Here is a 19,856-nt window from a genome sequence, read left to right on the forward strand (position 1 = left end):
ATGTGATCTGACATGTGATGTCATACATGTAATGTTATATATGTGATAACATATGTGATCTTATATGTGATGTTATATCTGCAATATATGATATCATATATGTGATCTGACATGTGATAACATATGTGATGTATATGTGATGTCAACTTTGTCTAAACTCACATATTTGTGAGTTTAGACAAAGTTGAATCACATTTGGAGCAGGTGGTGCATGTGGTGCAGGTGGTGCATGTGGTGGGGGTGGTGCAGGTGGTGCATGTGGTGCATGTGGTGCGGGTGGTGCAGGTGGTGCGGGTGGTGCGGGTGGTGCGGGTGGTGCAGGTGGTGCGGGTGGTGCAGGTGGTGCGCCCTCAGGACCAGGATGATTATGTCACATATCTGGCGTGTCATCTGGGATATTTAAGGTCAGATATTTTTACTTTATCTACAAAGTTCCACATTATTCCATTAAACAGGTCTGTCTCCATGGAGACGAGCGGGCGACACTACCCTGTGTCTTTAATACCCACAATGCATTTCAGACGGACTTTGTCCTGATGACAGACTCTACTTCCTGTGATCTATAAACTTTTTTTTACTTGTCCACATCCTGCAGCTTCACTGATTTAAAAACATGAGACAAAATCTGAAAAACATCAAATCCAAACATAAAAACTCAACCATAAACACGACATTTATTCACACGCCTGGTTCATTTCTGCAGAGGTCAGAGGTCACTCCTCACATTCACCAGGATCAAAACTTTACACTTTTACTTTCACTGTAAAACAACAACTAGCATGCTATCGTGCACTTTGGGATTTCCTCAAGAGCTGCTCACAAACACATGTACAAACAGACAAGTGTGAGGCTCCAGGGCACAACAACAGAGCAACATGTGTCTGAAATCAGACCAACAACTTTATATGACACACACAGAGTGACACACACAGTGTGACACACACAGTGTGACACACACAGAGTGACACACACAGTGTGACACACACACAGAGTGACACACACAGTGACACACACAGAGTGACACACACAGAGTGACACACACAGAGTGACACACACAGACCTGAGGTTCAGTGATGTGGACCTGCCCTGGACCTGGTGTAGGTCTGGGTCTTTGGTGTGTGTGTGTGTGTGTGTGTGTGTGTGTGTGTGTGTGTGTGTGTGTGTGTGTGTGTGTGTGAGTGAGTGAGTGTGTGTTACAGTAAAAATTAGATACAGGCCCTTTAAAGGTCGCTCTTAAAGCTGCACTATGTCACTTTTCTGCTCGTTGCCACAGCGACGGTTTCTTTGATCATAATGTTCCACAGTTTCACCATCAGCAGGTCAGAGGTCAGACACACACACGTGTCGGGGTGTCTGTGTGTGTGTGTGTGTGTGTGTGTGTCGGGGTGTGTGTGTGTGTGTGTGTGTGTTCTTGTGCACTTCACTGTCACTTCTCTCTGTTTTAAAGCAGCAGTGTGGGACTTTTGTGAGAGTTTCCCTCTGTTTTGTGGACTGAACACTACAGGGCTGTGGTTTGTATAAAACTGCACTTTGGTGTTAAACAGATGTCCCTCCATGGACGTGTCAGGTCACAGGTCAGATCTGTGGAGAGGAGGCTCTGCTCACTGTTAGAACAGCAGTGAAAACAGATATGTGTTTAATGCCAGAGTGTGGAACATTCCAGGCCGAGCGTTAACACTTCCATGGAGACGGAGGAATCTCCACAAGAAAAGTTACATAATGCAGCTTTAACACTTTGGAAAATATGAATTATTCAGAAGAAACTGAGGTTTTAAGAGAAACGTGAAAAGTGACATGTGAAAAGAGAGGGAGGGCATCTGACACACAGGGAGGGCATCTGACACACAGGGAGGGCATCTGACACACAGGGAGGGCATCTGACACACAGGGAGGGCATCTGACACACAGGGAGGGCATCTGACACACGGGGAGGGCATCTGACACACAGGGAGGGCATCTGACACACGGGGAGGGCATCTGACACACAGGGAGGGCATCTGACACACGGGGAGGGCATCTGACACACAGGTGATCTGTTTCTGCAGGTTTCATTATTTTGTTGTTCCTGTTTCACGTCCAGATGTGATTGGTCCTGTTTTATCTGGAACATCTGTGTGTGTGTTCATATAAATATGTGTGTATATGTGTGTGTATGTGTGTGTTGTGTGTGTGTGTTGTGTGTGTGTTGTAGACGTGTTTTCTTCATGTCAGCACTCTCTCTCTCTCTCTCTCTCTCTCTCTCTCTCTCTCTCTCAAACGCTTTGTCTGTGTCTCCATATGTCACTGTGTCTGCCCCTGTGTGTATGTGTGCGTTGTGTGTGTGTGTGTGTGTGTGCGTTGTGTGTCTGTGTGTGTGTCTGTGTGCGTTGTGTGTCTGTGTGCGTTGTGTGTGTGTGTATGTGCCCGTGCCACACATGTGCCCACGGGCCTTTGGCATCAGCTCCGCCGCGGCCGCGTCTCCACCCTCCCCTCGCTCTTTGATTGTTTTCTCCTCCGCAGTAGAAATGCACCAATTAATATGCAGAGAGTGAGTGAGACGAACAACACGAGAGGAAGAAAAGAAGAGGAGGAAGAGACGGAGGGACGGAGGGGTGAGGACGGAGAGATGGCACGGAGAGAGAAATCTGATCAAACCTGAGTGAAAGAGGAGGAGAGGAGACGGGTGGAGGCGAGGGTGGGGGCGGATCGATACGGACATGTGCACCAGATATGGATCAGATCAATGGAGGAGCGAGGAGAGGGGGAGGAGAGAGGGGAGAGAGAGGGGGAGGAGAGAGAGGAGAGAGAGGGAGGAGAGAGAGGGAGAAGAGGGAGAGGAGGAGGAGGAGGAGGGAGGCATTGATTTTGGGGTAAACGGAGGAGGGACAGAGGGGGGAGTGGGGGGAGCAGAGGGAGAAAACAAAGGCGAGGGGGAAATGGGGGAAAAAGAGAAGGAGGAGGAGAAGAGGGAGAGAGGAAGAAGGGGGGGAGGAGAGAGAGAGGGAGTCATTGATTTTGGGGCTAAACGGAGGAGGGAGAGAACGAAGGCGAGAGGGGGAGATGGGGGAATGAGAGGGGGATGAGGGAGAGGAGGGAGGGAGAGGGGGAGAAGAGGGAGAAAGAGGGGGAGGAGGGGGTGATGGAGGGGGTGATGGAGGGATGCATGGCTCTCTCTGTCCTTTTTGTCGCAGTGTCACACAGTATTGATACTGTAAAAACCAACCCCCCGACCCCCCCACACAGACATATATGCACAGACAAGGCCCAGGCCCCGCCCCCCTCGCCGCCCCTCGCCGCCGCCGCCCGCCTCCACCCGCCCCGCCCGCCCCCACCCTTCCCCTCTCTCTCCTCTCTTCACCCAAAAGCGCCCAGACAACGGCTAATACCACGACGCCTATCGGTACAATACTGAGGGCAGCGGAGCGTCACACTTACAATCAACGAGAGAGAGAGGGAGAGAGGGAGGAGGGGGGAGGGGGAGGAGGGAGAGAGGGAGAGAGGGGGGAGGTGAAGAAACAGGGGGGGAAAAGAAAGGGAGGGGGCAAAAGCGAAAAGGTAGAACAGCGTGGATGGATGGATGGGGCAGATTGAAAAGATCATTAACAGACAACAAGCAATCAGACAAAGGAGAGAGGGAGGGATGGAGAGAGAGAGAGAGAGGAGGGAGGGATGTGAGGAGGTGAAAAGAGGAGAGGGAAGTGAGCAAAGAAAGGGAACAATGAAAGATGGATATGGAATTTGAATTGAAAATATCATTCATGGACGACAATGGAATGGCAGAACGGAGAGAAGAAGAGGAGGAAGAGAGGAGGAAAAGAGAGAGAGGAGGAGGAGAGGAGGAGGAGAGGAGGAGGGATAAAGGGCAAATTCACAGTGAAGAAAAGTCATTTTACATGAACTTAAACTGGTTTATGTTTATGTGTAAATCTGTTAAAGGTGAAAATGGAGCCAGAGCAAAACCAACATCTGAACAACATAGACCTGGTTTAGTCCTGGTTTAGTCCTGGTTTAGTCCTGGTTTAGTCCTGGTCTAGTCCTGGTTTAGACCTGGTTTAGACCTGGTTTATTCCTGATTGTCTCTGTCAGTTTAAATTAACAAATGTCACATGATTTTTTTTCACAGTTTATTCATAAAGTGAAGCCTAAAGACGTCAGAGAAATAAACCAGGACTAAACCAGGACTGAACCAGGACTAAACCAGGACTGAACCAGGACTAAACGAGGATGATGAGTTTTGAGGTTACACATTTGTGTTTCTTTCATTCGGGGCAGGACAGTTTCAGTTGATTTTTACTTTTACATTTAGGAGGAAAATAAAACAGAAACATAAGAAAAAAACACGACGTTTATGAAAATGTGTTTGGATTTATGTTTCACAGAAGTGGAGGTGAAGGATGGAGGGATGGAGACGGGAGGAGAGGAGGAGGGATGGAGGGGAAGAGAGATGGAGGGATAGAGGGATGGAGGGATAGAGGGATGGAGGGATGGAGCGTTGGTGCAGGGGTGGAGGGTGGAGGGTGGAGTGTCACACACAGAGGATAATGTTCCACGTTGTGCGTTGCCGGGGGCTGTGTGTCCATAGTAACAGGTGTAATGGTTTTTATGATGGTCGTGTTTTTCTGATGATGTTTAATCCACAGAACTGAGGCCCAGGCCCCGAGGACCTCACCATAATGAGGCCCGGCTCAACGGTCAGACTCCATATACACCAATACACAGGACCGATACTACACCAATACACAGGACCGATACTACACCAATACACAGGACCGATACTACACCAACACACAGGACCGATACTACACCAATACACAGGACCGATACTACACCAATACACAGGACCGATACTACACCAACACACAGGACCGATACTACACCAATACACAGGACCGATACTACACCAATACACAGGACCGATACTACACCAACACACAGGACCGATACTACACCAATACACAGGACCGATACTACGCACGATACTACGCACGATACTACGCACGATACTACGCACGATACTACGCACGATACTACACATGATACTCTACAGATCATGAGTCTGTGGAGTATCGGCTCCACAGAATCGTCACATTCTTCTTCTGGTTTAAATCTTTTCACTCTCGTCTTTGAGGACCTGCTGAAAAAAACAAATACAAAAACAAAAAAAAAAAGGTTCAAGTCCTGTCTAGAAAACAGTACTTTGTTGAAATTGGAGAATGTGTCTCAGATAAAATGTCCCTGACCTGTGGGGTGCCCCAGGGGTCAGTCCTGGGGCCCCTGTTGTTCAGTCTCTACATGCTGCTGTTAGGACAGTTAATACACAACAATAATGTGTCACAGAGAAAGTGTCAGTCTCCTCCAGTGTCTCTCTAAAACCTTCAACTCAGGACAGAAATCTAGAGGTAAAAATGAACTTTAACAGACACATCAGATCAGTAACATCTGCAGCTTTTTACATCTAAAAACGTCAAAAATCAAATGTAAACTGTCAAATCCAGAGACTCATGTGTCTGAATGTACATTTTATAAACACGACCTCAGATTCATTCGATGTAAATATTTGATTATTTTTATTCAAATTCTTTGCCTTTTTCTTTATTGAAAAATAATTCACTTTTTTCTTCTAACTCCGTGTGTCACTTCATAAACGTGACATGAAACAGACTGAGGGGGCGTGTCCAGACCTTTGACCTCTCAGGGACTGACCCCGGCCCGTCTTAAAGGGTCAAAGGGTCAGAGACACAGACACCAGTGTCCAGACTCGGCCAAAGGTCAGTGAACGACAGTGACCCAGAGTCTGACCCTGAGGTGACCTGACAGCGCACCTGCTTTACTCTCCTCTTCATCACTCTCTCCCTCTTTCCCTTTCTCTCATTCTCCTTTTTATTCTCATCATCTCTCCCTCCCTCCTCTTTCTACTCTTCCTCATCTCTCATTCTCCCTCTTTTTCTCATCTTCTCTCACACTCTTTCTCTTTCCCTCCTCTCCCTTCCTCCTCTCTCTGCTCTTCCCCTTCTCTCTCTTTCTCTTTATTCTCATCTTCTCTTTCTCCAAATCTATCGTCTCATCTTTGTTACTCTCATTCTTCCTCTTTATTCTCATCATCACTCTTTCTCCCCTTCATTTTCTCCTTTCTTTCTCTCTCCTCTCTGCTCTTCCTCTTCTTTCTCATTATTCTCATCATCACTCTCTTTTCTCCAAATCTATCCTTTGTTCATCTTTGTTACTTATTCTCCCTCTTTATTTCCATCATCATTCTCTCTGTCTCTCTCTCCTCCTCTCTGCTCTTCCCCCCTTTCTCTCATTCTCTCTTTATCCTCATCATCACTCTCTCTTTTCTCCAAATTTATCATTTGCTCATCTTTGTTACTCTGTCTCTCTCTCTCCTTCCCCGTTTCATCATCTCTCTCTCTCTCTCTCTCTCTCTCTTAAGTTCCGGTCTCCCTCCTTTCTCCTCCCTCTCTCCCCATGTCGCTCTCCCTCGTTCTTCCGCTCTCTTTTTCTCTCAATCTGTGTGTGTCTAACTGTATGATCTATGTTCCTCTCCTCCCTCCCTCCCTCCATCCCTCTCTTCTTAATATGATGTAAAAAGCTAATCGTATGCAAATGCGTGTTGTCCCGGTAACCAGGGCTGAAAAATCCCTTTGATGTTCCCCCCGTCTCATTCTCTTCACGTTCCCTTTGTTCCGCTCCGTCTCGCTGCTTTGTCAACACGGCCCCCTTTTTACCCCGCTCTCTCTCCCCGACCGCTCCTCCGCCGCCGCTCGCCCCGAGTCTCTCCATCCAAAAAAAAATCTAACTCCACTTTCTGTTCTATATAAGCCTCTCTCTATTCTTGTCGTCTTTTTTTCCCCTCGCTCCCTAGAATGTGCCTCTCTGTCTGTCTGCCCCGTATTTCCCATAATTCCCACCTACTGTCCCCCCCCCCCTCGAGTTCCTGCCCCCTCCTCCTCTCGTCTTTTATCTGTCCTGGACCTTCTCTCACTCCCACAATTTGATCCCGACTCAAACTGTTTGAAAATGTGTTTGTCTGGAGTTATATCATCGTCCAGCGTGAGTCCGAGCGTCCGAGCGCGGCCCCTCGACGAAACGCAAATATATTTATGTCCCGAACAGATCCACGCTCCGACGGTCCAGGCGGGTTTATTCATTTTATTTTTTTATTTATTTTGTTTGTTCGATTTGTCGCAGAGGCCTTTACAGTTTAAATATGAACATTTAAAAACTCAACATTTAGAGAGAAAATTATTCGTCAAATGAATCAGTTTCTTCTTCAAACTATTGGTGGATTCAGTTTTCTGATGAAGGCGCCATTTTGAGGACTTTCCATTTAAAACATGAGATAAAACAGGACTTTTCACAGAAATGTCCACCAGCGTTTGTAAATGTTCAACGTCAGAGCAGGAATCACACCGACAACCTTCAGATCAGACTGAGAGTTGAACCGACAACCTTCAGATGAGGGGGCAAACACTCGACCGACTGAGTATTGGACAAGTGTCTTGCCAAAGGACACAACCGCAGACTCCAGTAGAGCAGAGACACTGAGGCTCCATGTGACTTACAACAATAAATGATAAATATTTAACTCAAGTGTTTTTATTTGTGTTAGTTCTTTTTTTTTAATTGTCGTTTAAATTGGAGGATTATTGTGATCTTGAAATATTAAAATAAGACGCTATTTTATTATTTTTAATTGTTCAAAATAAGCGTCGCACTCACCACCAAAACGCTGCATTTATGGAGAAATCTTCACGTGGAGTCGATGTTCAGATCCACATTTGTCTGAGCAGCTTTTCTCCACCATGAACTATGAGAAAAACAAACCTCAGCCTCACAGACACAGCTTCAGTCCTGAAACATGAAACTTCAGCCCCGACAGACGCAGACAATGAGCAGATGCAGACACAGAGCAGACGCAGAGCAGACGCAGACGCTGAGCAGACGCAGACCGTCAGGAGCAGACGGCACTTTAACCAGAAGAACAAGAAACATTTAAGCAGAGATTTTACAAACACTACAGTTTAAACAAAGTGTAAATGTTAAAAATCCAGTATATTCAGAGTTATCTTCATTTTAGAAAAGAGTCTGCAGCTCCAGTGTTTCTTTTTCTGTGGAGGTTCATTTGTCTCTTTTAGGGGTTAAATGTCACGACCCCTGGACTTGACCCACTGCTGCCCCCGTGTGGCCGTTTCCCTGCGGTGTCCCAAACTCTACACTCTACAAATAAACACAAAACACAGAGTGAAACCTTCTGAAAATATGATCCAGTTTTATTTGAACAGTACAAAAACATTACAATTCTTTTCATGCATTTCCAACATTTGCTATAAAAATGTAAACATGAAGAAAAAGATGAAAAAGCTCAAAGTTTGTTCATTAACGCTGCGGCGTTCCACCTCAGCGATCTGAATATGACACGAGCCGCGTAAGAATGAAACATGGACTTCATTACAGCGAGGCCGATATAATGCAATGTACCAAACAGCTACGGGCGCCGCGCCGAGCGCCGCGCCGAGCACGCTCCTCCGACCAAACAGATTACATATCGATTCACTAACGGCTCAATAGCAATTTGCAATTTGTGAATTTGAATGTGGCGGTGACGTGACCTCCCGCCGCACGGATCCCCAACACTTTTTAAGATCTGCGTCTCGTCTCAGGTTTTGTCCCCGTTTTCCAATCACGGCGTTCTGATTGGTTTCACCCACACGAACGCGCAGACCATCAAATATTAACGACTTCCTCCTATGCAATATTCACCGCTCAGATGTCGATTTACGACCGCAGCCCCGCGACCGGCGAGAAGGAGACGCTCAACGCCACAAACCAGAGGAGAGCGGGCCAGTCTGGTCCGAGTCTGGTCCGAGTCTGGTCCTAGTCTGGTCCGAGTCTGGTCTGAGTCTGGTCCTGGTCTGGTCCTAATCTGGTCTGAGTCTGGTCCTAGTCTGGTCCTAGTCTGGTCCGAGTCTGGTCTGAGTCTGGTCCTAGTCTGGTCCGAGTCTAGTCCGAGTCTGGTCCGAGTCTGGTCTGAATCTGGTCTGAGACTGGTCCGAGTCTGGTCTGGTCTGAGTCTGGTCCGAGTCTGGTCTGAGTCTGGTCTGGTCCTAGTCTGGTCTGAGTCTGGTCCTAATCTGGTCTGAGTCTGGTCCGAGTCTGGTCCAAGTCTGGTCCGAGTCTGGTCCGAGTCTGGTCCGAGTCTGGTCACTGCACAGACACAAACATCTCTAGACCTGTTTATTTTCATTTTGTGATTATATATTTCCTGGTTTTCTTTGGTAAATACTTTAAACTTCATATACCTTGTGGTGACGCTGTTTTTAACTCCGCCCTGTTCTTCAAACTGTTGTGTTCAAATCTTTAACCATGTTCCACAGTGAAGCTTTAAACCCTTCAGTCTGTTCAGATGTTTCTCATGTTCTGGTCGTTTCTTTTTGTTGAGCCTCTGAAGTTTTATTTGGACTGAATCATGTTTGAGTTTAATCTTTAATCCACTATTTTTAAGACGCCATTTTGTTTTCGCCCCCTGTGACACGCCCACTGTGACACGCCCACTGTGACACGCCCCGTGACACGCCCACTGGGACACGCCCCCTGTGACGTCGGCTCTTCCTTCTCCAGTTTTATTTTCTTAATCGTTGATACTCATAGATTCTGCAGCGTCGCGTCGTCATTTTGGTACAAATATTTTTAAAAAGTGCTGCTCTAGTGTGACGTGCCTCTGTCCACAGGGGGCGCTACAGCAACACGACTCTTTATTAACATGACGTTTACGGCGACGTCGGCTCCTATCGGGCACCGCAGTTTTCTCTTTGTGGTTAAGAAAATAAAACTGGAGACAGAAGTGCAGACGTCACAGGAGGTGAAAACAAAATGGCGTCTTGAAAATATTAAAGATTAAACTAAAAATAAAACTTCAGAAGAAAAATGAGAAGAAACGACTGAAACGTGGAGAAACATCTGAACAGTTTGAAGAACAGGACGGTTTTAAAATCTAAAAGTAAATTCCACTGTAAAACTCAGCCACATAAACAGACAAAAGAATAAACAGAAAACATGTTTCATTGTGTCTGTTATAAAAGAAATAAAGTTTTAGTGTGACTCTCGCTCAGATCCTCGTCGTACATTCTCTAAAGCAGACGGTGAGGTCAGAGGTCAGAGGTCAGAGGTTTTTATAAACGACACATTTAAATCATCCTCATTTTGACCAAAGTCAGACTTTCATTTACTTTAATTCTCCAAACACGACTTCATTTACAGTCAAATCAACATGTAAAGCTGCACTGTGTAACTTTTATGATGGGAGGTTCACCAGCTGCTCGTCTCCGTGGAAACGTTTTTTACTTTCTCTGGAATGTTCCACAGTAAAGCTTTGACTTTGTCTCGGGGTTTGTATTTCTCCTGAATACATCAGAAATGTAACGGCAGGACCTGCTTATCTCCATGGAAACGGATTAAGAGCGAAGCCCTATTGTGGAACATTCCAGACGCAGCTCCGTGGGGAACAGCAGGCGGCAGACCCAGCAGAAAAGTTACACAGTCCAGCTTTAAACGCATTTATGTTGGATGAGAACCATTAAGAAGCAACCACAAGGAGCACTGTATGAGGACTGTGTGGAAACAACTGGTGTGGATCATCTGAGAGTCGCCGTTTTTGAAATAAATCTTCAAATTCATGATCCACAAAAGTTTAACCTCGTCAAATCAAACCTGTGGCTAAAGCTAACAACGCCTGACGTGTCTGTGATTAAAGATTTACAGACACAAGAGTGAAATAAAAACCCCAGGATCATGTCGAGGGTTAATACGAACATTTAAGACCAGAATGAGTCGATGGAGCAGGAAGTCGCACATGATCACTTCCTGTTTGTATCGCGGCGTTAGCATGTTAGCTATGTGCATTTATATAAACAGACTGTGATTTTGACCCTAATGAAACAGATGCCACTTTAGTTCAGTAAAAAGGAAGACGAGATATGAAACATAAACCAGGACTAAACCAGGACTGAACCAGGACTGAACCAGGACTGAACCAGGACTAGACCAGGACTGAACCAGGACTAAACCAGGACTAGACCAGGACTGAACCAGGACTGAACCAGGACTAAACCAGGACTAGACCAGGACTGAACCAGGACTAAACCAGGACTGAACACCTGAGAGGTTCTTCTGATTGTTCTTCTGATTGTTCTTTTAAATGTTCTTCTAAATGTTCTACTGTGAGCCGTGTCTAGTGCCGTATGTTTGATTGAAAAGTTCTTTGGATGAGCTTTGTGTTGACTGAGCAAACACAACAGAAACACAACAAAAACACAACAAAAACACAACAGAAACACAGTAAAAACACAACAGAAACACAACAGAAACACAACAGAAACACAGTAAAAACACAACAGAAACACAACAGAAACACAGCGCACACTCAGTCCTTCCTCATCCCTCCATCTCTGGAGTGTGTGAGGTTTAAACTTTAAACGTCTGACACAAACTCAACCCTGAACGAGACGCGTCAAACTCCAGAACAAACACAAGGACCCGTCATTGCTTTGTCTGGAATGTTCCACAGTATGGCATTAAACTTGTATATCTCACAAGTATTTTCTATTGCAAAAAACCCAAAACAAACCTTTGAGGATCCTGTTCTGTGAGGACGCCGCTCCACACACCTGACATGTCACTTGACCCGGTGGCAGCTCCTCTTTAATGCCACTCTGAGGAAAATTACAGGCAAAGCAAAAACATCTCCATGGAGACGAGCAGGTGTCTTTTATTTTAAAGGTTGTGAGTAAATCGTGAGGGAAACGTGGATGTTTCTGTTGAATTGTTCTGACTTTCATAAACTGGAGTTTTATTTACAGTTTGTTCACTTCCACAGCAGCATAATCACTTTGGCACACACTGGTTAATCCTGCGTAATAGCATTAGCTTAATCAAACATGACTAGCATACGAGCGCACGCGCGTGCTAGTGCTAGCATACCACTGCACACAGGACTCACTGTGTGGAGACTCTGGGGTTTACTGGGGCTTTTAGAACACTGAAGTCTGGTCAGCTGTGAGCTCTGGACCACAGGAGTGACCACAGGAGTGACCACAGGAGTGACCACAGGAGTGACCACAGGAGTGACCACAGGAGTGACCACAGGAGTGACCACGGGAGTGACCACAGGAGTGACCAGAGCAGTGACCACAGGAGTGACCACAGACGTGACCAGAGCAGTGACCAGAGCTGCACATTATGATATAAACATGATCATCACAAACTTTAATCCCACGTTTCCTTATTGGGCGACATTTGACTTCTTTGGGCTTTATTTAGTTTCTATAGGCTCTGTACACAACAGCACTCACAGGCCACTACTTCCTGTTAGCGTCACTACTTCCTGTTAGCGTCACTACTTCCTGTTAGCGTCACTATTTTCTTTTAGCGTCACTACTCCCTGTATCTTTTTGCCGAGTCACGCTAAAATGAATAAATACTTAAAGGTCAGACAGTGGACAGGGAGCTGCAGGTGGGTCAGGGGTCAGAGGTCGGAGGGTTCGGGGGTCAGGGTCAGACAGGTGGATGTCACTGTCACATGTTAAACACAAATTAAATTAACACTTCACCAAAGACATTTCTGTGTTTAGAAAGAGACGTGTTTGTGTCTCAATGCTAACGCTAATGCTAATGCTAATTTTAAGGCATCATAAATATTACGACACCACAAACTGAAGTATTCCACATATAAGATCATTGTAGCCTTTATGTGAATGTTAATCAGTTGTTTATTTTCTTTTTTCAGAGTTTAATAAAAGTGAGTGTTAGCTTTGAGACGCAGTGAGCTAGCTAGCGTGCTAAAGTGTACAGAGCCTATTACATTTTTATTTTTGGCACAGTTTTTTGATCAGTAACTCAGAGCGTGTACATGTTTTGTTTTAATTGAGCTGAACTATAAATAAAAGTGTATTAAAATATTGTGAGAATGTCATTATCACCGTCCGGAAACATCGTTAATCACATGTTTTTCTAACGTGGCGCCGTCCGGTTGGTCCGTCTCTGTTTAAACTCTTAATATCTGAGTTTTTTAATGGGAAAATGAAAATAAAAATGGACTTTTGGAGCGTGACAGGGTTAAATATCACTGGGACTGTTGAGCTTCATAATGTGTTAATGTGACAAGTGCATTATTCATATGTTTACTTCCTGTTTACTTCCTGTTTACTTCCTGTTTGGGGTCATGTGACGTGTGCAGTGAAGGCGTCGCTCCATCATTGGCCCGTGGAGAGTGGTTTGGCTTTAGAGGCGGATCCGCGGGGCAAACAATGGCCGCTCTGTGCTCCTCGAGTGCCTTTGGTGTCCGTGACTCTGCGGGAAACTGAGACGGAAGATCCAAGATGGCGGACGGCGGAGAGAAGGAGCGGAGAAAGAGGAAGAAGAGGAGGAGGAGGAGGAGGAGGAGAGCCCCGCTGGCGTTTGACACAGGCTAAACAGGAGCATCTGAGCACTTGTGTTTTTGGAGGCAGCTTTTCTTTGGAGATTTGGGGAAATAATAAAAGAGTTTTTGGTCATTTGGAGGAAATTCCCAAAACTCTGGAGTCTGTTTAGAGTCTGTAAGTGCCACAAATGTTCATCCAGTTTATACATTCTGCTTCTGCTTCTGGTTAATCCCAAACTCCCCGTGGACACGACGCTGATGGACGAGACATGTCCAAAGTCAGAGTTCAAACTACGTCGGGTGGTATTTGGTTCCATTCTGAGATGAAAATGAGTTCTTGAACCGCGTCGTTGGAGTTTTCAGGTGCGACACTCGAGGAACAGATCTGGATCATGAAGAGAAAAGAAAAAGAGAATTACCGCGTGAAAGTCGTGCTCTGATTGGTCCGGGCGGGTCAGAGTTCAGTACATCCACGAACAGAAGGTCCTTGATTTCACTGTTTCAAACTCACAAATTTAACGAGGTCAATTATAAACGAGGTCAATTTAAGGCTGATGTTTGTGCAGGACAGAGGTCAAGGGTCAGGTCTGTCCTCAAAGTTCAGCCACAAGTTTTGCCCATTTAATTAATATTTTACCATCTACTCTACAGGAGGGTAAAAGGGTCTACAGGAGGGTAAAAGGGTGTACAGGAGGGTAAAAGGGTCTACAGGAGGGTAAAAGGGTCTATACGAGGGTAAAAGGGTCTACAGGAGGGTAAAAGGGTCTACAGGAGGGTAAAAGGGGCTTTAAACTCCACACACACACATTTCTAGAATCATTTGGATCATTTCAGTCCTGGAGTTGTCTCTTATCTCGACTGAACTAAAGGTAAAAGGAGGAGTTCACTTGAAAACTACCACTTGATGACATCACAAGGTGGAACAGAGCGTTTTGATCTTTGTAGATGTAACAGACTAATAATAAAGTGACTCAAACATGTGTGAATGAAACAAAACACAACTCCAGTGTGTGTTTGTGTGACATTAGATCATGGTTAAAGTCTCTGGAGGTTTGACGTTTGTGACGTTTAAATGAAACAAAAAAAAAAAAGTGTAAATTAACAAAGAGAAAATAACAGAGTGAGATGACATCAGGAATGACAGAGGAGAGGAAGAGGGGAGGGAGAGGAAAGGAAGAGGAGAGGAAGAGGAGAGCAGAGAGAAGAAAAGGAGAAAGAGAGGGAGACAGAGAAATGGAGGCAAGAGGAAAGAAGAGAGGAGGAGAAAGAGAGAAGAAGAGCAGAGGGAGGAAGAGGGAAAGGAGAGATGAAGGGAGGAGGGAGTCAGAGAAGAGAGAAATGAGCAAACAGGAGATAAAGAGTGAGAGATGGAGTGAGATGGAGTGTTGTGTGATAAAGGGCGTGACTTACAGTTATTGAGGCGACAGTTATACGGCCGTGGAAGGAGACTGTGAACGAAGAGAAGAGTCAGTGTCCACAAACGCACAAATATACACAAATATACACAAACGCACAAATATACACAAATATACACAAACACACAAATATACACACAAATATACAAATATACAAATATACACAAACGCACAAATATACACACAAACGCACAAATATACACACAAATATACAAATATACACAAATATACACAAACACGCACAAATATACACAAATATACACAAACACGCACAAATATACACACAAATATACACACAAACACACAACTATACACACAAACATACAAATATACACACAAACACACAATTATACACACAAACACACAAATATACACACAAACATGCAAACACACAAATATACACACAAATATACACACAAACACACAAATATACACACAAATACACACAAACACACAAATATACACACAAATATACACACAAATATACACAAACACGCACAAGTATACACACAAACACACAAATATACACACAAACATACACAAACACGCACAAATATACACACAAACACACAATTATACACACAAACACACAATTAAACACAAATATACACACAAACACACAAATATACAAATATACACACAAACACAAATATACACAAATACACACACAAACACACAAATATACACAAATATACACACAAACACACAACATAAAGCTGCACTACGGAGCATTTCTCAGAGGGTCTGCCCCCTGCTGGTCTCTGTGGAGATGTGACTGTGTCAATGGGTCAAATGCAGTTTAACCCAGAGCATGAACCCTGACTCTGACACACCTGAGTATAGGGGGCGGAGTTTCTGGATACCTGTTAGACCAATCACCCTGCTCCTTATACCTCCAGACTCCGCCCCTCCTCCAGACTCCACCCCTCCTCCAGACTCCACCCAGTTTAGCAGCTCTATTTGAAATTTGGTTGTGGGCGGAGTTTATCTGTTTTGGGCCTGGGGGCGTGGCCTGCTCGTCTCTGTGGAACATTCCAGGTAAAGCATTAACCACTCCATGAAAACAAGCAGGAAAGTTCCGTAGTGGAGCTTTAAATGTCCCACATCTCACAGACTGTGACTCAGGTGTGTGTCTGTGTGTGTGTCTGTGTGTGTGTCTGGGTGTGTGTGTGTCTGTGTGTGTGTGTGTGTGTGTATTTGTGCGTCGCTGTGTCCGCTCTCTGTTTGCAGATCTGTCATTTTGTGTTTGCTCGATAAGAAGATGGAGAGAATACACTCAGTTTGTGAAAAGCAAATTCATTTAAACTCCAACAGAGAGAGAGAGAGAGAGAGAGAGAGAGAGAGACGGAGACGGAGGTGAACGATTCAGCGCAGACAGATATATATATATACATACATATGTGTATATATGTATGTATATATATATATATATATATATACACCCCCCCCCCCCCCACACACACTCACTCCTCTGTGCTCTATGGGGCTGAGGTCTTCACCTCCTTCCAGTTCTTCTTCCAGTTCTTTTTTCAGCCTCTGGTGTTTCTCTAGTTTTTGTTCTTTTACCTTTTTCAAACTGACTCTTCATATTCATCGTCACTAAATACTTTTAAATTGTGAAACACATTTGCTCTTTAGATGAAGTGTGTCCTCAGTGAACATCCTCACGACTCACAGAGATGAGTTTATAAGAGCCCACAGAGACACCTAGCATGCTAACGCACACCTCCTGATCCTCTGACAGTAAAGTGTGTGTGTCTCACCTGTGAGCAGCCCGTGGACCCACAGCGCCCCCTGTGGTCTCGTCCTGCGTCTCCGTCCATCTGACTCCCCACGGACGAGGAGTCGGAGCAGCTGCTGTGCACTGGAACACACAAACACACAACGTAACACACAAACACACAACATAACACACAAACACACAACGTAACACACAACATAACACACAAACACACAACGTAACACACAAACACACAACATAACACACAAACACACAACATAACACACAAACACACAACATAACACACAAACACACAATATAACACACAACATAACACACAAACACACAACGTAACGCACAACATAACACACAACATAACACACAAACACACAACATAACACACAACATAACACACAAACACACAACGTAACACACAACGTAACGCACAACATAACACACAAACACACAATATAACACACAAACACACAACGTAACACACAAATATAACACACAACATAACACACAAACACACAATGTAACGCACAACATAACACACAACATAACACACAAACACACAACATAACACACAACATAACACACAAACACACAACATAACACACAACATAACACACAAACACACAACGTAACACACAACGTAACGCACAACATAACACACAACATAACACACAAACACACAATATAACACACAAACACACAACGTAACACACAAATATAACACACAACATAACACACAAACACACAATGTAACGCACAACATAACACACAACATAACACACAAACACACAACATAACACACAACATAACACACAAACACACAACGTAACACACAACGTAACGCACAACATAACACACAACATAACACACAAACACACAATATAACACACAAACACACAACGTAACACACAAATATAACACACAACATAACACACAAACACACAATATAACACACAAACACACAATATAACACACAAACACACAACGTAACACACAAACACACAACATAACACACAAACACACAACATAACACACAACATAACACACAAACACACAACATAACACACAAACACACAACATAACACACAAACACACAACGTAACGCACAACATAACACACAACATAACACACAAACACACAACATAACACACAACATAACACACAAACACACAACGTAACGCACAACATAACACACAACATAACACACAAACACACAACATAACACACAAACACACAACATAACACACAAACACACAACATAACACACAAACGCACAACATAACACACAACATAACACACAAACACACAACATAACACACAAACACACAACATAACACACAAACGCACAACATAACACACAACATAACACACAAACAAACAACATAACACACAAACACACAACATAACACACAACATAACACACAAACACACAACGTAACGCACAACATAACACACAACATAACACACAAACACACAACATAACACACAAACACACAACATAACACACAAACGCACAACATAACACACAACATAACACACAAACAAACAACATAACACACAAACACACAACATAACACACAAACGCACAACATAACACACAACATAACACACAAACATCAGGACAAGGCGTGGCTTGACTGACTCCGCCCTGAGTCTGCCGCCTGCTCGTCGCCATGGTGATGTTTATTTGTCTGGAAAGTTCCTCAGTGAAGCATTAAACTCATGTAGCTCCACAGAGACGAGCGGCTGAGACCGAGTCACGGGTCAGATCTGTGACTGTGCGATACACACACATCATGTACACACAACAACACAACATACACACGTTTAATGCCACACTCTGGAACATTTCAGACAGAGCTTCTACAGCTACAAACACACACACATTTAAATGAACAAGTGATTCATGAGACGAAGGTGAACGAATGAGACGAGAGAGAGAGAGGAGAGGGGGAGGAGAGAAAGAGAGAGAGAGGAGAGAGGGAGGAAGAGAAAGAGAGGAAGAGAGAGGAGGAAGAGAGAAAGGGAGGAGAGAGAGAGAGAGGAGAAAGAGAGGAAGAGAGAGGAGGAAGAGAGAAAGGGAGGAGAGAGAGGAAAGAGAGAGAGAGGGAGGAGGGTAGAGAGAGAGAGAGGCTTTTTCTGTCTGCTGGGTGATTATCTGACTCTGGCTCTGGCTCAGGCTCAGACTCTCCCTTGTGTGGTGGGGTTCACTGCGCCCCCTGGTGGGCTCACAGGGCATTGCAGCTGCTCCTGAAGGTCACATGACTCGGGGGCAGCTCTGGCCTTTGCACATGTGCAGTGAGACGCCGAGCCGCACACGCTCCACTCACTCAGGAGAAGAAAGGTAACGGTCGCTAACGGTCGTCAAGGTTACGCCTCACACGGGGTTCACATGTAGATCATAAAGAACAAACAGCAAAAAGCCACACTGTGAAACTTTCTCCTGCACGAGGCCACGGACAGAACGTTAAAGCCAAACGTCAGAACATTCTCCATTTTATACCATACTGTGGAACATTACAGCCAAAGGAACAACATTCCCATGGAGACGAGCACAAAGAGCCCCTCCTCCAGGTGAGAGTCGGGTTTGTGGAGAGGCGAGCCCAGTGACAGTAAAGACACAGAGTCACAGAACAGAGTCACATCACAGACTCAAAAAACACAAAATAAACTAAACAAACATAAATATAAGATGAACATTACACAGCAGGGGGCGCTCTGTGTGATGACCCTGAGCACACAGCAGGGGGCGCTCTGTGTGATGACCCTGAGCACACAGCAGGGGGCGCTCTGTGTGATGACCCTGAGCACACAGCAGGGGGCGCTCTGTGTGATGACCCTGAGCACACAGCAGGGGGCGCTCTCTGAGGACCCTGAGCACACAGCAGGGGGCGCTCTGTGTGATGACCCTGAGCACACAGCAGGGGGCGCTCTGTGAGGACCCTGAGCACACAGCAGGGGGCGCTCTGTGTGATGACCCTGAGCACACAGCAGGGGGCGCTCTCTGTGTGATGACCCTGAGCACACAGCAGGGGGCGCTCTCTGTGTGATGACCCTGAGCACACAGCAGGGGGCGCTCTCTGTGTGATGACGTCAGTTTGAAATCGTCATGAGAGACTCGTGTTTGACTGTTGTGATGTTTTCAGGTGTATTTCCTGTTCTTCCTCTTCTCCGGGTCACGGGGGCATCAGGGACTCCCAGACTTCCCCCTCCCCAGACACGTCCTCTCCCTCAGTCGTTCCAGATGCTAAATCACTGTGTATTTTAACTAACGCCTCTCGTGTCCATCCTTCCTCCCACAGTTTTCCTCTGG

At 45.1% G+C, this 19,856-nt stretch overlaps 1 protein-coding gene across 1 annotated transcript in view; it reads right to left on the reverse strand.

The window, feature by feature from the left end:
• Positions 1 to 10,246: 10,246 nt before the first annotated feature.
• arhgef40 (Rho guanine nucleotide exchange factor (GEF) 40) overlaps positions 10,247 to 19,856 on the reverse strand; it is a 65,695-nt gene continuing 56,085 nt past the window's right edge. Inside the window, exons 25-27 of the mRNA XM_055229135.1 lie at positions 16,572 to 16,672; positions 14,804 to 14,841; positions 10,247 to 13,778 (exon numbers count right to left, since the gene is read on the reverse strand). Coding sequence (XP_055085110.1) covers positions 14,821 to 14,841; positions 16,572 to 16,672 — 122 coding nt within the window. The 3' untranslated portion in view covers positions 10,247 to 13,778; positions 14,804 to 14,820. The remainder of the gene's footprint in view (positions 13,779 to 14,803; positions 14,842 to 16,571; positions 16,673 to 19,856) is intronic.

This window comes from Periophthalmus magnuspinnatus, chromosome 18 (genome assembly GCF_009829125.3).
Source record: "Periophthalmus magnuspinnatus isolate fPerMag1 chromosome 18, fPerMag1.2.pri, whole genome shotgun sequence".
In the NCBI taxonomy this organism is placed as follows: Eukaryota; Metazoa; Chordata; class Actinopteri; order Gobiiformes; family Gobiidae; genus Periophthalmus; species Periophthalmus magnuspinnatus.